General features: G+C 37.1%; 1 protein-coding gene across 3 annotated transcripts in view; it reads right to left on the bottom strand.

Moving 5' to 3' along the window:
• cacna2d2a (calcium channel, voltage-dependent, alpha 2/delta subunit 2a) overlaps positions 1–19,756 on the bottom strand; it is a 169,160-nt gene that overhangs the window by 148,180 nt on the left and 1,224 nt on the right. For all 3 annotated transcript variants that reach the window (XM_077530816.1, XM_077530815.1, XM_077530817.1), the window contains exon 2: positions 13,605–13,686. In XM_077530816.1, coding sequence (XP_077386942.1) covers positions 13,605–13,686 — 82 coding nt within the window. The remainder of the gene's footprint in view (positions 1–13,604; positions 13,687–19,756) is intronic.

Consider the following 19,756-nt stretch of genomic DNA (forward strand, 5'->3'; position numbering starts at 1 on the left):
TGATACTTCTACTAATCAGTGTCCTTGATTGAACAGTCAATGCTTTCCAAAGCAACATTCTTGAATAATCAGTGTTTGTTTTTATCTTTGTTATAATTGCATAAAAACTTGAATGTAACGTCAATGCCAAAATCACGCCGAGTGAGTTCCATTTCTCCAATTAGCGCTGCCATTTGGACTGTCTGCATCTATTCTGAACAAATGACAGCTAAAGTGAAGAAAATGAAGCGTCTGTCTGTGCCCGGATTCTTAAACAAAGTAAACAGTTTACTGGGAGAGCTTTAAGAAGTCCTGCTAATTAGTGGGTCCGTCGCTGAGCCTGAAAATATCAATAATGCGCTTGTGTAGTAAGCATATAATCACCAGTGTGTCTTTGGAGGTGGCCCGCTATTGAACCCAGCAGAAAGTGAAAGGCATTATTAAAATAGCACAACACAGCGGCATGAGCAACAATGGCCGACGGCTACAAAGACCATTATCTTAATCAAGTAAGTGCTAGCTGTCTTGTTGTTAGAGGAGCCGTAAGGATATTTGTTGTACTCCGGGGTTCCCCCTACAGGTGAGAAGTGAAATTTATTTTTAAAGTGGACAGCCTATGGAAAATTTACTGTTTCTCGTCGATCATCAAGTGGAATTTCACTAACGATGATGTTGATGATTCTGACAAAGAAGAGTGCAGGATATATTAAATATAATATAATGTTTTGGTGGACACAAAGCCTCAATGTGACAGATGTGTTTATCAAAGTGCCTTTTTTTTCCCCCACATTATGTCAATAAGAATGTGAAACGAATCTCAGGCCAAAAATGCGTCTTTTAAATCTCCTCGCCAAATAACAAAAAAAAAAAAAAAAAAGTTACATAAACGAAACATGGCTATGTATTTGTTTGAGAATAAGCACACGGTGCACATGAGTGAGTATATTTGTAACGCAGCAATTGTAGTGGTGGAGCATAAATCCTATCAAGCAAAGGAGCCCTGGGAAAAGGGCCAGAGGCGGAGATCAGAGCGAGTCCAGCTCAGAGCCAAAGGAGGAGGTGGGTAAAAGAAAGAAAGGAGGGCGAGGTGGATTCTCTCCCAGATGTTTTTGTTTTTTTTTAGCAGAAGAAAGTGAAGAGCAAGCTGAAAAATGGGAAAGGATGGAGGTAGCCGAGTCCTACATGATCAAACACTTTTCTTGTTCTTCCACATCATTTTTTTAAAGAGCCACCCACCACTGAGGCAAAGCCAATTAAAGTTATTCACAAGTGTGACCAATCAATCCCAGGCTGGCTCAGGTAGGGGAGGCAGTGAAGAAAACCTCGGAGACGCTAAACTCTCGCAGACAAAACACAGCTATTAGAAGGTAAACACAATCCGCTCACAATAAGAAAAGAGCACCGTACCCACCACTTCACCCACAAACACACACAAGCTCTCCCTCTGCTCCGAATCGGGAAAAAAAAAAAAAAAAAGCACTTCACACCTGGATATTTTGAGGCATCGCGACACTCCACACTGCCGCAAACTCACTCCGGGAACTCACAAAAGACTCATTGTGTGCTTTCTGAAACATTAAATGAAAAATGAACATGCCGAATAATAGAGTAAAGAACCAAAGCGAGGCACACATAATTTTTAACATCTTATTTAAAAAATGTGAGAGACCGTACACGGCAAGGAACAATACTGGCCTAAGTGTGTTTACAGCTCATACAATTTATGATCTACTCGAGTTGTAGCACCAAGATTGACCTCTGAGACGCAACTCTGAAATCAATAAGAAAATTCAGTTAAAAAAAAAATCATCCCTCATGACAACCACTCCAGTTTCCTTAAATCTATAATATGTAAGCTTAACCTTTAAATGAGCAACTTAAAAATCATTTGGCAGTAAAATGGAATGTCAAGAAAAGATTAGCATTTAAATCAATGGCAAAACAAACAACCAGGTGCTTTTATGTTGTATTAGCGTCAATGCTAAAGTGAATGTTGAGAGATGGGAGGAGCTAAAATTCTCCTTGTGAACAAGTATGATGATCATCAAGAATGCAGTTGCACTTCTCATTGTGTACAGTTGAAACTTCATTGTTGTGGCCGGTTTGAATGCTTAAACAATCGGACATTTGTGCTAAATGTGCGATAAGCTATATTAGTGTTTAGTATGTTCATTTCTTGTTTTTTTAATTGTGCCTTAAGCCCGTATCCCACTGAGAGGCGAATGATTGCAAAACCATCATTAGGGTTCTCCAGGAAATTTTGAACATGGTTAGAGAACATTTTGAGAACATTCAGAGAACGTTTAGCAAACTTGAACAAACACTGACGAACCCTGACAAGAAATCAAAATCCGCTAGCCTACACGATTCTTCAATAAGTTTTGTTAAATATTTATCCACTTCAGTAGGATATCTGTATTTATTTGGATATCTTGTAATTTTATACCCTTTTTTGTAGGTGAGACTATAGTATTAATCTGTAAAATGTATTTTTGTTTCATACTTTTCATTGTTTATAACAGATTAATAGGATTTACATTATTTCCTATGGGAAATACTGCTTTGGTATACATACCGTTCGGTTTTAGTCAGACTTAATTTGCACAATGTTGTCGGCGTACTGGGTTGAAAATATCAGCAATCCATTAAAAAGTAGAAAAGTAATACAAACACGGAGAAAAGGGCAATGACTACATAATGTATTCTTTCTAAACCCTGTATATTAAAAGATAACCATTTGAAGTTTGAAGTTTGAAGTTTGAAGTTTATTGAACATATGCACATATACACGTATAATTATATAAACACAAAGTTAAAAGTAAAAAAAAATAAAATAAAATAAAATAAAAGAAACATCCAATAAATATCTATGTATATGTTCAAGGGAGTAGGAAGAAGTTGAAAACTTATCCAGTCCTACCCCTTATTCTTCATATCCTATCACTTATTTATAATAAATTACATTTTTAATAAAAGAAAATATAATGCTACTCGTATAAAAAAATAAATTAAAAATAGAAATAAAAATACACTAGTAACACACATATATACAAATTTCATTACACTCATATTAATACATCAAAGAAAAATAAGTAAATGAATAAATCATTTCTACAATCTTCCTAACTTATATCTGATTTAAATAATAATATTGAATTTTACTTTTAAACATTCTTTTAAATTCAACAAGTGAATTACATCTTTTCAGTTCGGTTCCCAAGTTATTCCACAAATTAACTCCTTTAACGGAGACACACCTTTGCTTAATATTTGTTCTTGTTTTGGGTTTTTTGTATACACTTGTACCCCTTATATCATAAGGACAGTTTCTAATTTCAAACAACTTTTGAGTACTGTGGCAGAGTAGATTATTGTATACTTTATACATTATTTGTGCTATTTTAAACTCAACCAAGTCATAAAATTTCATTGTATTTAATTTAATAAATAGTGGATGTGTTGATTCTGTATATTTTGATCTATTAATAATCCTTATGGCTCTTTTTTGCAATTTAAAAACAGTGTCAGTATTTGTTTTATATGTGTTTCCCCAAATTTCCACACAATAGGTCAAATATGGTAATAATAATGTATTATATAATGTATATAGTGAATTCATGTTCAGGACCTCCTTGGTTTTATAGAGTATCCCTATGATTTTTGACATTTTCCTTTTAACATTTTCTATGTGTGGTTTCCAACATAATTTATCATCAATAACTACTCCAAGGAATTTATTTTCATACACCCTTTCTATTTCAATTAAATTCACCCTAATTTTAACTTGATGAGTGATTGGTCTAGTACCGAAAACTATGAACTTGGTTTTATTTAAATTTAATGATAATTTATTCATATCAAACCAATTTTTTATTGTACTTAATTCATACTCCACAGTAGTCAGAAGCTGCTTCAAGTTGTCTCCAGAACAGTATAAAGTTGTATCATCCGCAAACAAGACACTCTTGAGTATTTTCGAGACACAACAGATATCATTCATATACAATATAAATAATTTAGGGCCCAGCACAGACCCCTGAGGAACTCCATGAGTAATCTTCAATTGTTTTGAATTTGTATTTTTAAACTGCACATACTGATATCTATCATCCAAATAACTTTTTATCCATTTATATGCTAAGCCTCTTATACCATATTTCACTAATTTATTCATTAATATAGAATGGTCTATGGTGTCAAATGCTTTCTTTAGATCCATAAATATCCCAACAGTAAATTTTTTATTGTCTATGTTGGTAGCTATTTCCTCTACAAGTTCCATGACTGCCATTGAGGTGGTCCGTTTTTCTCTAAAACCGTACTGATATTCACTCAAAATCTTATGTTTCTCAATAAAATTATCCAGTCTATATAAAAATAATTTTTCTAGAATTTTTGAGAACTGTGGCAACAATGATATTGGTCTATAATTACTAAATATATGTCTATCACCACTTTTGTAAATAGGAATTACTTTTGCTATTTTCATTTTTGATGGAAATATACCAGTTTGGAAAGACAAATTACAAATATATGTAAAAGGTTTTACAACATATTCTATAATACTTTTTACCAGTGTCATATCAATATTAAAATAGTCGGTAGACTTTTTATTTTTTAATGTTTTTACAACATTTAATACTTCAATATCATTAACACCATTTAAAAACATAGTGGATGAATTATTTACAACGTACTTATCTATTTCATGTTTATTTCTTGTCTCTGGAATTTCATTTGCCAAATTTCTACCCACATTAACTAAATATTCATTGAAGTTATTGACTATGTCTGAAATTTTATCGATTACACTGTTTTTATCTTTTATAAAATATTCTGGATAATTTATTTTTTTAGATCTATTTTTAATTACATCATTTAGTATTTTCCATATTTCTTGCATATTGTTTTTATTCTGCTCTAGTAATGCATGGTAATGATCTTTCTTCCTTATACGTATAATATTTAATAATTTATTTTTATAGGTCTTATACTTTGTTTCAGATTCCATAGTTCTTGTTTTAAGAAATCTTTTATATAAAATATTTTTCTTTTTACATGCATTTTCTATCCCCTTTGTCATCCATACCTTATTTGGACCTTTATACTTCCTTTTAATTTGAACTATTGGACAGTGTTTATTGTATAAAAAGTTAAATGTTGACTGGAATTCACTATATGCAGTGTTAGGATCGTTTTTTGAATAGACTTCAGACCAGTTATGCTTTTCTAGGTCCAGCTTAAAGGCAGCCATGGACCTAGGTGTTGTTAATCTTTTTTCAATTGTGTAAGTTGACGGCTTCATAATTTTTTTTTCAAAATAATCATGAAGAACTGCAAAGACCGGAAGATGATCACTTATATCATTAATAAGGAGTCCACTTTCTATTTTAAAATCTATTTTATTTATAAATATATTATCTATTAGTGTAGCTGTATCAATTGTTATTCTACTTGGTTTCGTAATGACAGGGAATAAACTGTTACTATACATCATATTTATAAAGTCGGTTGTTTTCTGGTGTCCATTAGGATTTAACAGGTCAATGTTAAAATCACCACACATTATTCGCGTTTTTTTATCATTTGTATAACTAAGAATTTCTGCTAGTTTATCGTTAAATGTGTCAAGACATGACCCAGGTGTCCTATATATACAACTTATAATTACATTTGGTACATTTTTCATGTGTACCTCAATTGTCACACATTCCATTACGTTATCCATGGCAGTTGTCAGATGTTCAACTTTACTACATTTAAAAACCTTATCAACATAAATTGCAACACCTCCTCCTCTTCTGTTTTCCCTATTCATGGTAAACAGTTCATATCCTTCCATCTCAATATCATTTGTTATCTCATTTTCAAGCCATGTCTCTGATATGGCTATTACATGGAATTTGTTAATTTTACGCAAGCATTCTTTAATTTCTGCAACATTTTTATGTAGACTTCTACTATTAAAATGTATAATTGAGAGTGCATAACAATCATTATCTATATTTACATTTAGTTGTTCATTTGTATAATACTCACAAACGATATCATAATTGTTGCTACCAAAAAATGTATCTGGGTCAAGGGTATTTTCTAAATCAGATATCTTATATTCCGTATAATCAAATATTTTAAGGTTATTTCCCTTTGTGTACAAATTTGCCATTTTGGCATTTTGTAGATCTTAGTCAGGTATACTATACCCAGCATACTATATATTCTTTCAGTTTATTAGTAAGTTGCGTTGGTCTTGATGTCTTGATGTGCTTGTTCGAGGGTGAATTATCAGTTTGTCGTATCTTATGTAGGCAATCTCTCCTCTCTCTCGTGCTTCTTTCATTTTTGGTATGAGTTCTTTCCGTTTTTTCCTAACAGTGTCAGTAAAGTCCTCGTTAATGTATATTTTTGTACCCTTGAGATTTTTTGCTTTTTGTAGGATTTTTGTTTTGTCTTTGTGTTTTTCAACTGTAACAGCTATTGACCTTGGTCTGTTCTTCCCAATATCAGGTTTGCCTTTGCGATGTACCTGCTCCAATTCTATCGTCTCCTTCATCTGTAGCTTCTCCTTAAACATCTTCATCACTTTCGCTTCGGTGTCTGTCCATGTTTCTCCCGGTGTTTCTTCTATTCCTTCTATAATCAGATTATTTCTCTTTGACTGTCCTTCCAGGTATTCCATTTTTTCATTTAGAATGTGTAAACTGTCACGTATCTTATAGATTTCTGTTTGCGTAGTTTTACTGTTTTCCGTGTTTTGAATTTGAGTCATTTTGAGCTCATCCACTTCCTTTTGTGTATATTGTAGACTTCCCTTTATGTCTTGTATTTCCCGGGTGATGTTGTCAAGCCTTGCATTATTTGAGTCCAATATTATTTTAACAAAACCTTTGAATTGTTCCTGCTGCTGACTTAGTAGTGCATTGAATAGTTCATTTTGTTGTTGCAGTAGTGTGTTTACCTGTGTGAGTGTTAGATAGTCCTCCTCCGGTTTTGAGTCCGGTCTTTGTTCAAGGAAGTGTCTCTAATGCCAACCCGGCAATATCTGCATGTGGGCCTGCGCTCTGCTGATAGATGCATTCATATCACCACCATTGCGGAGGAATCCTTGTAACCTTCGCCGGTGTCAGAAAACCAATAAAAGGGCAGAAAAATAAATAGTGTGAGTTTGTGAAGCCTCGTGTTCTCCTGTCAGCCTGGGGGAGTGTGAAGCTGGGAGTAATGGTGCTGACCAGCTCTCACGCTGCTTAACGTTCAGCTCGCCGCTGCTTTTATGTGCCTCTCGTGTCCACTTAGTTTTGCTGCGCATTTGCTTGTTGTTTGGCACGAGTGCAGGAGCGAAGGCTAAAGCTGGCACTCGACTCGAGCGGCGAGTTCTTTTGGGGGGTGAGGCGAGGATCCCCAACAAAATAAACATGCTTCGCCAACAGACCATGTCGAAGCTCTCGCGACCCTGATGATCCCTCGTGCCAGTCCGGTTGTACGGACAGTCCAGATGGAATGGGACCACGGAATATGTTTAATTGCAAGCCTTGTGGTGATTAGAGTTGGACAGAAGCTAAGACAAATAGGTGAACCACTAATGTTGAACACAATTTATACTGAATAACGTTAACTCATTCAAACTCAAATTTGAATACTTTTAATACTAGAAAAACATATTTATACTTGTTTTATGTTATTATTTTTTTATGCAAGAGTATACACAAGGCTTTTTGATGCAGCTCCTGGCATGAAGAGGGTGCTTTTAAAGTTATTGCCAAAAACGGCCAGCAGGTGGCAGCAGAGTATAAGAGATCAGCCGTGATCAACCGTGTTGCAACAAGCTCTTTTTGTCAAGTGTTTTCACCAGGATTGTGAATATTGATAGAGAGTCTAATATTTCTTTTGGTAGGTTCCATGTTGTTTTTTTTTTTGTTTGTTTGTTTTTTCTAGCAATAGAACACAATATTCTGTGGGCCTGGCAAAATCAGTCAAAATCCAGTAAAACAGCTGGTTGCGGGGGAGGTTGCTTCAGCAAAAATGGCTAGGACTGAATGAGTTAAGTACAGTGGAACCTCAATTTATGAATTTAATCTCAGAATAGATACACTTTTTTTTTTTAGTGAGTACATGAGCATTTTAATTGACATTAAGTTAAAAATGACCAGGGTAATTAGGCTCAAAAATAAGAAATACTGCATTGTTTATAACAGCCCGTCAAAGTTTACTACCATTGCAACTGTGCTGCAATGCTATCGACTGTAAATCAATCTGAAATATGAGGACCAGAGGCAACATCAGACCCGTTTTCTTCTTGGCGAGTCTGCTTAAGACTCAAAGCTGAGTATCGCTCCTACACAAGGAGTTTGCACTCATCCAGATACAAGTTGCTGTTGTGTAACATCTGACAAGCAAGGAGGAGGGAGGAGGCCCGAGTTCTACAGCACGCTCTCTCTTTAGTTACCCTTTAAAGGTAACTTCTCGCAGTTGGAAGAGGAAGAGTAGGAGGAGGAGCCATTTCCTCTTCCTGTAAACTGTCCACGGGAGAATGGGGTCCATTCAATCAAGAAACACATGGCACCGATCCCAACCTTGTCATTGATCGTCCAATGGATCACTGAAGAGGAGAAGCTTTTATCCATCCGTTGCAAGTATGGAAGGGGAGTTGAAGGTTTGTGGCGAGAAAGCAGGAGCAGGAGCAGGAGTGATTTTTGCTACATTTGAGAGAGATTATTGGAAGTTTCTCCCGTCAGCAATAGCAAGCTTTTCGACAGCTTGGACTGACTACAGCAATCCCCCGCTATATCACAGTTCAGCTATTGCCATCCCGCTATAGTATAGTACAGATTTTTTTGTTGCCATACATTCATTCAAGTCTCTGAACACACCTAACAGTATCTTGTCCATAAAACGGATTCCAACGAAAACTGAAAGCATACTTGATAGGGAAGAAATTGATACTAAAGCAGAAGGAGTGGATAAAGTCTACAACACCAGTCAAGGATGTTAAAATAATTTTGAAGTTGCGAACCTCGCAACTGAGTGTTGGCTTGATGACACATCTCCAAGGTACAAGTGAGGCATCTTCACAAATCGCTCCACTTTGTCACATGCAATACGGCTGCGGCATTAACGTTCTTAAGATGACGTCTATGCACTATAAATGTTGTCTCTGGTAAGACTTTCCAGCGGTTCTCGTAAAGGGCGCCATTCATGACTATTGAATGGGAGCGGCAGTGCTGCGTGAACTGAATACAAAAATATACGGGTATAAAAATATACGGGTATAACGGGAAATATTGGTAGGTGGTACGTTTATAAAACAGGATGACAACCACCACATGCGTCCCGAGCACAGACTCTGCCTGAACCTCAAACAATTTCCCCAAAATCACGCAACACCACCTGCGCCACAACTTAGACCTGCTCCCGGCAGACGTTAAATTTTGTTTTACTCCAGCCATGAAATTGTCACATATGCCAGTGGCATGTGAAAGAAAACGCCTCAGTCCACTGGAACGCCCAACATGGCGCAATGTTGTCTACCAAATTGACGAACACACTAAAGCAGGCTTGTACCTTCACGAAAATCAAGATGACGTTTTTTTTTTTTTCTTAACAGAGCCCCTAGTTCTCGAAAACTTGCCATATCCGAGTTGTCGTGGCGCAGATTTTTGACGGGCAGCGTGAAAGAGGGTCGAGATAAACCTGCAGGCAGCGTTGACCACACAAAGACACAGCCGGCGTGAAGGGCAAGTGATGCCAAGACACAAAATGTCTATGAAATTAAACATTAATCTCCTCCGTGCTGGAGTGAATCCAAGAGCCATTAAGCGCTATTGCATCCCCGCCCTCCTTCCACGCTCGTGTGTGTGTGTGTATAAATGTATTCATATGGTTGTGTATCACTCTCCAGTTTCCAGTAATCAAGGGAAGCAAAAAAAAAAAAAAAAAGGGGTGGGGGTGTGGAAGCTCAGTTGACAAATTTTCAGCATGCAGGTTTTCAGCTGAGGACTTCTTGGAATATTGCACAGCGTTCAATTATTCACCTTGATGAAACAAGATGTACATAAAAGGTTTCATTTTTTTGTTGCAGCACGACTTCCTGGAGATTGCCTGGATTTGTGCTAGTTCTTGTATCTTTCCTTCCAGTACATTGTCATATATCTGTGATGAATGAAGCAATCGACATACTACAAAATGTCGCTGTCCAAGGAAACACATACGTCCAAAAGTTATGAGTCGTTTTATTTTCATCTCTAAAAGCTGATTGATCTCTCCTTTATTATGTTTTCATGGTGATGTTACCTTGAGACTCACAAGGCCGCATATACGAGTGTGTGATTGTTATGCCACACATCGCATTCTTTGAGAGTCCACAAGTTTGTGATTTGTAATGCTGCATAGCTTTAAGAGTGATTGTTTTGACTCCACAAGTGCGTGATTGTTATGCCGCACAGAGCTTTGGAGTGATTGTTTTGATGCTACAAGTGTGTGATTGTGTCATATACACACTTTTAAAATGCCTCACTTAACCTTAATGTGCCAAAAATCCTTGAAATGGCATACGAATGATAACAAGTGGAGTTTTGCCTGTGAATTGATGCTTTATGATGTCGCTGTTCAATCTTTTTAGATTCATTTTTTGCTTTAATCTAAAAGAAACCTCATGACACATTTTGGCTAATTGATTCAGTCAACCAATCTTTTGAACATTTTTTTTTTTAATGAACTGATTCTAATAATTCAGAACACTCAAAAGAACTGTCGTGCTCGACACCAGGCTGTATGCATGATGTAATCCAAGTTGGCACATTCAGACAGATGTCTGTCAAATGAATTGTGTTGATGCTGGATCTTGACAGATAAGAGGTAACGGTCCATCCAGATCGTCAAAGTCCTCATAATACATAGACTTCCTTTAATGTTCCATTGATTGCATTGATCTTCCCTTTATGATGTTTTAATATTCCTGATGTTCCAACCTTGAGACTCACAAGGCCAGAGTCATGTGTATTCAGCCATTTTATGTCATTTTGAAATGAGCTAGGTTGCCCACTTGCTAAGGATTTTGTTGCTTTTTAAGTGAGAAAGATTTCTAAGGTATACGTCAGGATTGTTATGCCACACACAGCCTTGACATTGATTTTATTTTGTTTAATGAAACAATCATGTGATTAGAAATAAAGATCATTTATCAAGATATCACAAATGCATGAATCCCACAACTAAATTTGGGAAAACCTGATGAAATCACACGATGAGTTCTACTGGATTGAATGAGAAGTGATGCCACGGAATGTCATCAGGATTGTGATGCCACACACAGCCTTGACATTGATTTTCATCCATCCAACCATCCATTTTCTTGACCGCTTATTCCTCACAAGGGTCGCGGGGTGTGCTGGAGCCTATCTCAGTAGGCAGGGGACACCCTGGACCGGTTGCCAGCCAATCGCAGGGCACACAGAGACGAACAACCATCCACATACACAAGCAAACCTAGGGACAATTTGGAGCGCCCAATTAACCTGCCAACATGTCTTTGGAATGTGGGAGGAGATCGGAGTACCCGGAGAAGACCCACGCAGGCACGGGGAGAACATGCAAACTCCACCCAGGAAGGCCGGAGCCTGGACTCGAACCAGAGTCCTCAGAACTGGGAGGCGGACGTGCTAACCAGTCATCCACCATGCCGCCCTGATAGTGATTTTATTTTGTTTAATGACGCAATCATGTGAATTAGAAATAAAGATCATTTCTCAAGTTATCACAAATGCATGAATCCCACAACAAAATTTGGAAAAACCTGATGAAATCACACGATGAGTTCTACTGGATTGAGTGAGAAGTGATGCTGCGGAATGTCATCTGATTAGCATAGCTGATTATCCATAAGCAGCAGAAAAAGTCCAAAATGCCGCCAGTGCATAATGACAAATGGTCAACAAACAGGACATTCTTCACAGATAATATGGCTGTGCAAAAAGGATACGGTGCATATGATAAGATGGGCATGCGTGGGTGTGGGCGCTCTACACACGTGTGTTGATTAAAACTGCTCGGAGAAAGCCCGAGGATGAGGAAACAATGGCGCCGTCCGACGCCGCCTCTCGTCATCGCACGCTGGAGCACATCAAACGCAAACGCAGGATAATGTGGAGGATCAAGGCTATAAACAGCATCACCACGCGCTCCCGTTTCGATGCAGCAACTCACAAGAATCTCCCCTATCATTGCATCCATCTTTTCGACTTGTACACAAACATCATAAGAATAAACAATATCAAAAAAACACACAAAAATGCCTTCACATCCGTGTTAATCGTCAAAGCTATTCGTCACGGGTACTCCACAGGCTCTCGAAAACCTTCCCTCCTACACTCCAACAGTCGCCCACGCTCCTCGTCTATCCTCACACTCTCCCGTTCCAAACTTGCACCCCTTCCTGCAGTTCTCACAAAACACATTTCATTACAAAAGCGCACATGCAATCAGATCTGATACAAGATGGATGGCTGTCTTTACAAAGATGGAAATGTTCAATTTTCATTGACCTGTCAAATTTGGCAATATGTCTATTTTTGTGGTTGTAGTTTGCAGTGGTGGACAACTACAATGCATCATACCGATACCTGTTTCTGATATATTTACCCTCTTGTAGCTTGGGGACCAGAAGAGCTCCAGTCGAGCAAATAATTTTGGACTAAGACACCAAAATTGGATCCACATGTATGCTCATGTTTTTAACACAACTGAGTTTTCATTTTGGCCAATCACAAGCTTGAAAAAATTCAACATAAAATTTGATGACGGAACGGATCATAGATTCCAGCAACTCACTTTCTCCTTCCGCCATGTCGCACCAATTTTAAAGGGAAATGAAAGGAGTCACTTCCATTGGCTTTGAATTAAGTCAGCTGCGTTCACGCCCACAACGGACTAAAACACGTTTCTAACTGAAAACACCAAAATTAGCCTCGTCCAGCTCACGTGCAGATTTACGCTAGGGCTGGGCAATAAATCGAATTAATTCAATATATCGTCATTTTAAAAATCGAATCATTGAAAATTTGCTGAATCGTGAAATCGAGTTTTTGTCTTCTGGATTAGTCAAAGTTGTTGTTCTTATGTTCTGTTGCATCCAAAACTTGTTTGTGAGTTGTAATTCTGCACGAGTGGCTGAATGCTGGATGGGTAGTTTATAAAACATGTTTACAATAGCTACCAACTCAATTGCGGCATTTAAGCAGTTTATGTTCAAACTAATTTAAAATCAGTATAATTTATTGTTGGTGGAACATTTTTGCACGGAAATTATTTTCAAATAAATAAATAAAAAAAAAAAAGATAAATAAATATTTGTTGGGTTTATTAGATTAAAATCTATTAAGTTGATTCAAATTGTAACCATCCCAAAAGACTGAAAAAAAAAAAATAGATTTTATTTATTTATTTATTTTTTGCCATATTGCCATATTACGGCGAAAACATGTCGAAATAGTGACAATCCCAGCTAGCCATCTGCCACACATGCAGCCTCATGCAAGGAGGCAGTCATACTCCTTGAAATAACACTTCACGTACTCACACAGTCAGTCATCTTTAATAATGCAGGGCGTTTGCAAAACGTGACGTCAACTCACCAATCTCATTTGCTGAATCCCGGTGACGTGCTGGAGAACTTTTTCCAGCTCCTTCTCGATGCGTGCGGCCCAGTGATTCATTCTGGAACACAAGACGGGACATTTTCAATGCTAATCAACTCACATTAGCACCTGAGCGCATCATTTGTTGCTTTTCCTCGCTGCAGGCAAGCCAAGGTGGCAACGCGCGAGCCAGGGTGCGTCTCCTGCATCGGCGTCTGCGTTGGTGGCAGATCCAGAACACGGCGATGATGTTCCTTTTGGCCAAGAAGCAGTTCAGGTGGTTGAATGTGAAAATCCAGCCATCCTCTTACACACGGCTTGTTCTCATTAAGGTCAAGGGGTGAGCTACAGCTTTTGCATTTCTGGAATATTTTACCCAGGGAAAATTCAAATAAGCACAAAGACAACATGAGGACTCTACACAGGAAGGCCAGAGCCAAGATTCAAACCCAGAACCTCAGAATTGAGAGGCTTACCACTACCTCACTACCTCCAATAGCGAAATTGATGTCTCATACTTCTGATTTATTTCTCTATCCAGGGAGACGATGCCATCAGCCCCTATTGGCCATTCAAACAGCCTCGTGGGCAAGACTGCACTGAAGGACAAAATATTTAATGCGATAAATTCTGCCTCGCAACAAAGTGGCCAATCAAAAAAATCTGAGCAATTGTTTGCAGTATTTTTTTCAAGTTGCCTCAATGTTATGATCTCAACTAAATTCAGCGGTATCTTAACTTACAAGTTAAATTTATTTCTTGACTGAGCTTGAATAAGTAAAAATATGGACAAATGAGTTCTTTTTTTTTTATTTTTTTTTTTTACTTGCGTTAATGTTGTGATTTGCTTCGTTATGATTAGCATTTTATTATCTCTCTTTGTTTCTAACTAGTGTTAATTTCATCAACGAAAACTAAACAATTATTTTATCAACACACATTTTTCACTGGACCAAAACTAGACTAGACTAGACTAAAACCTCATTAATAAACAATAAGTGGGCCTAAATCAGTATTCATTTTCGTCGACTTATGAAGACGAGACAAAAAATGTACTTCATTCAATAAAAAACTGCACTCAAATCTATGGACATTTTAGTCCATGAACAAAATCGAAACAAAATTTACATTTTCTACGATTGCTAACACAAGGTAAAATATCGACGTTAGCTAATTGAATTCCTAATTCAAATTTATTTCCAATTCCCATTCGCTGACACCCACGTCACTCACCAGGCAAGGTGAAAGTCTCAGATATTACAGCAGAACATGACGATGGTGACCCCAAGTGGACACAAATAATACTTACACCTCACATGCACGATACTTAATCATGCAAAATATTTTTTCCCCAGAATACTCAATAGCTTCAGCCCTGATTATCTTTCTTCGTGCCAACATGATTTTCTCGATGTTTAAAAGAAAAATAAAGAATTTTGTTTCTTTTCTAAAGTCCTGGGGGGGTGCACAACAAACTCTTAAAACAACTGCTTTAATGGGTTGGGAGGAAAACCCCACAGTAAGCCAGAGTACTTCCTGGCATGTAGCCGACCTAAGTGGTTGGTGCCCCACCACCGGTCCCTTGACCTTCTTATCTGCTAATGCATGGGCTTGTCATCAGCACCACCAAACCCTCCCCAGCCACTCACTATCCCCCCCACTTACGCATGCACATATCTGGCCGGGCTGCCATCAGCAACTCTGCAGTAAAAGTGCTTGGGTCGGACAGAAAGGCACCCCGAGCGGGGAACGGGGAGCTGATCTCCATCAGGCGGCAGCCAAATTTGGAATTAGTAGATCAAAGGGATGGTGATCGCCAGTGTGCGTCTCGCAGCAAGTAACAAATTACTTAATGGATCAAGACGCTCGTGGGATGATTTAAAAGCAGCAGGCAGTCTGGACACTTCACTTGCTGAAAGATGTGAAGACGAATGGGGGGGGGGGACGATGATGCTTGCTGGTCGCGATCAGATGAATAAACTTTGTAGTCAACCAGTGTCAACCTTACCAAGTAAAGGTACTTCAAATTCTGAACCGAGGGTCAAGACGCCACTCGCATGAAAATCGGCTTCTTTACAATTTCCATAACCATATTTAAATGTCCTATTCAGAGCTCACATTCATTTTTTTTTTTTACATTCCTTTTTATTCCCATTCATTTCAAAAAAAAAAAAAAAAAAAGTTCCCACTTTGAATATTAACATAACTATTACGGCTGCACGATTCGATTCGGATTTTTGGGTCTACGATTCGATTCAGAATCGATTTTCGATTCTCGATTCAAACGATTTTCGATTCAAAATTATTTGCTTGACAAATGATTTCTGCTTCATTTACAGATATGCACAACATTGTCATGATCTACTCCAGTCTACCTTGCAAGACAAAATGACAAATAGAGACGTTAAAGTATCTTGTTTTTTTGTTTTTTTTAACATTCCTTTTTATTCCCATTCATTTCAATAAAAAAAAAAAATAAAAAAATAAAAAAATAAAAAAAAAAGTTCCCACTTTGAAAATTAACATAACTATTGCGGCTGCACGATTCGATTCGATTCCGATTTTTGGGTCTACGATTCGATTCAGAATCGATTTTCGATTCTCGATTCAAACGATTTTCGATTCAAAATTATTTGCTTGACAAATGATTTCTGCTTCAATTTACAGATATGCACAACATTGTCATGATCTACTCCAGTCTACCTTGCAAGACAAAATGACAAATAGAGACGTTAAAGTATCTTTTTTTTTTTTTTTTTTATAAACATTTATTAATTTTGTATTGCAAGTGCCTTTTTCCACAAAAACAGCATGTGGGCTACAACTGCCTTTTCCCCTTCTTCTTCATTTCTAATTTAAATTAAATTGATTTTTGGATATTAATATCGATTCGATTCGATTACTAAATGAGAATCTCGATTCTTTTATTAATCGATTTTTTTGGTACACCCCTAATAACTATGCTATTCCTAACAGATATCGCGTGAATAACAATTGAGTTATTTGTTACTGTGACAGAGTGGACGAGTGTCAGTTTTGAATGTCAGGTTTCCACCAGAGATAATAAAAAGACGGCAGATGTATTGAGGTGAACAAAAGCTGAAACATGAGAGTAAAGAAACCTGCCAGAGGGGCACAGATTGTTGTTACTGGAACAAGCAATGCTTCCTAATTTTCCCATAGGAAATAATGTATTTGTTCCGCTAGCTTTGCAAAATCACAAAATCCTTATTATATTTACAGGCGATGTTTATTTTTGTAAATTAACATTCTTACATTTTTAATTGCCAAAAAAGACAAATACAGTATAAAAAAAAAAAAGTAGAAGTTGTCATGCCCAACAGATGCATGATGAAGAGGCAACAGAAAGGAGTCGGCACAGTTATACTGACACCCGGTGGCATTTCAAAGTATTGCAAAAATATTGGTCAACATTTCTGTTAGTATGGGAAAACAATTTCTGCTTATAAATGGTGATTTATTGAGAAGTAACTAATTAATTACTTTCCCCTTTGCTTTGCCATCACTCACTGGATTGTTTGACTTTTGAGGATTTTTGTTGAGCTACGACTTGTACGACTTGAGGGGGTTTTTGACTTTGGAGGTTCCACTGTATTAATATAAATGGGGGAAAGAAAAAAAAAAAAAACAATTGCGGAAAAGAGACTCATCTCTGACAACAAAAACGGTAATAATTTATGACTATATTTGACTACCAGTCATCAAAAATCCATTTCATTAAAATGAATGACTAGCACAAATCAATACTCTGCATGAATTTGCCACTGATGTTTGTTTAAAGGGGAAATGACGGTCTGGAGGCGGAGTCGGCGCCATTACGCATCGGCTTCATCCGTACACAACTGGCATATTAATTTCTCTTTTTTTAATTGACTAGGAAATCGGATGAAAGGAAGAGTAAACACATCAGAACCTACAAAGTTCATCGATAAGGAGTTCAACCTCAAAAAATGAAAACAAACCCGCACAAAATTTGGATGTCAAACTATCACCAAGTGCAACATCATCATCGCAGTGAGCGCCTAAAAGGAATCATTTGTGTGTTCTGCTTTTTCTTTGGCGTTTCGCTGTTTTCTTGGCGTTCTAACAACTCATCCACCATTTTAGCTTGAATAATGTCACCCATTTTAGCAAGACATCCTGTTCCCTATCTATTATCAGTCATTTTAGTACAAATATTATAATCATCATGTTTATTATGTTTTCATGTATCTATTTATTTAATTTTACCATGGCTAACGTTTTTACAATTACAGATAGAAAATTACTTTCACTCTAAAGTGAAAATAAAAAAGAACTTTTTAATTTGACACACAACAGAAGAATGTCACGTGTACGTTGACATGTGTGTAGTTATTGCTGTCTATAGTAGTGGCATTTGATTGACAGTTAACAGATGAGTGTGGACACGCCCACAGCATTTGAGAGCGGAGATAAACTTGAGTTTTCATCATTTTGAAGACTCTTTTTATAAAGTGATGATTTTTTTTTAATCATTCAAATTTGGCAGGGCTGTTAACACTTCTCGAGCTGTCAAAATTAATCCGTTAATCCACAAGTAATTGTTTATTAAATTAATCGACAACTATTTTAATAATTGAGTAATCATTTTGAGCTTTTTTTTTTTAATTAGAAATTGTCCAAATCTTCTGATTTTGGCATATGAACAGTAACTCACTGATGTCTGTAGTCCTAGACTGATTATATTCTGTTTAATTAAAATAAAATAAAGTACATCAATCCTTTTTTTTTTTTTTAAATGAAAATCACTATCAATACAAAGTACGAAATAAGCATCAATCACTGGTTAATAAACAGTAATCAGTGAAAAAATGCTTTTGTAATACACTAAAACAACAAAATTAAAATAATCAGATTAGTCGATTATTCCCTTGATTAATCGATAGATTAATCGATTCTAAAAAAAAATTGACGTAACACTACGTGTCATTTTTTTTTTTTAATATATATTTTATTTATTTTATATAAAAAAAAATTGTATTGTATTGGACTGTATGCACAGCTACAAATTTCATTCTAAAATGTTATTTCAGTTATTCTTTCAAACACCACTAGAGGCACTCACGTCACACATTGAGAATGGCTCAAATCATCAATATACAAGCATAAATATGTGCAAAATCAGGAGCATGTCCACTATTAAATGAAGAAAATAATTGCAGACGTAGGTAGGCCAGTGACCTAACGTTGAGGTTACCCTCCTTTAAGTCAATGACAAAGACACAGTCCAGGCCAAATAAACGCTATGTATGGTTTATATATATTGTTTACTTCTGGGATATGCTTGTGCAATTTGGGTGTTTGACGGAACGCATGAAACATTCCGCACGCGCAGAGTAAACAGCCAAATGTGGATATGTTTCACTTGACATGTACAAGGAAATAGACAGTCAAAACCAAAAAAAATGGGATAGGGGCATTAAATTGGAATTGGGCACTTGGAACTGAATTCCAGCCTATGGCAAGTAACATGGCGTCTGACTCCAGAACATGGATCATAATCAAACAGCATATTGTGTTTGCTGAATAAACCTCAAGGGTTTAATCCCTGTATGGTCCCGTCTAGAAAAACATACAAGCACCCGATGCTCTTAAAACAAACACAAACAAAACGTGATTAAGGTGAATCATGGCAAACTAACCGAAACGCCGGAATAATTTACTCACCCCGTCGGGGCTTTTTCATTACAAGCGGTCAAATAAGCGGTGCGGTTAAAGGCAGTTTGGAGTTAATCGCCGGTGAATGGTAAGTGACGCCGCCTTCAAAGTCACCTTGATCATCTCAATAACAAAGCCCCAGAGGATGCAGGCAGGCTTCATTATGGGCTGGCGGGGGGGAAGCATCAGATACGTGGGGCATCGATTGCACACGTACAAATAATATTTATCATTTCTCCACCTGCTTGTTCTCATAGGGTCGCAGGTGAGTTGAAGCCTCCCACCTGACGATGGTGAAGAGGCTGGATACACCCTAGACTGGTCGCCAGCCAATCACAGGTCACATCAAGACAAACAAGCCCTCACCCTCGCTTCTATGGACATTTTAAAGTCTTAAAAGAACCAAATGTATGTTTTAGTGTGTGAGCGGGAGCCAGAGAAAACCCTCG

This window comes from Festucalex cinctus, chromosome 8 (genome assembly GCF_051991245.1).
Source record: "Festucalex cinctus isolate MCC-2025b chromosome 8, RoL_Fcin_1.0, whole genome shotgun sequence".
Classification (NCBI taxonomy): domain Eukaryota; kingdom Metazoa; phylum Chordata; class Actinopteri; order Syngnathiformes; family Syngnathidae; genus Festucalex; species Festucalex cinctus.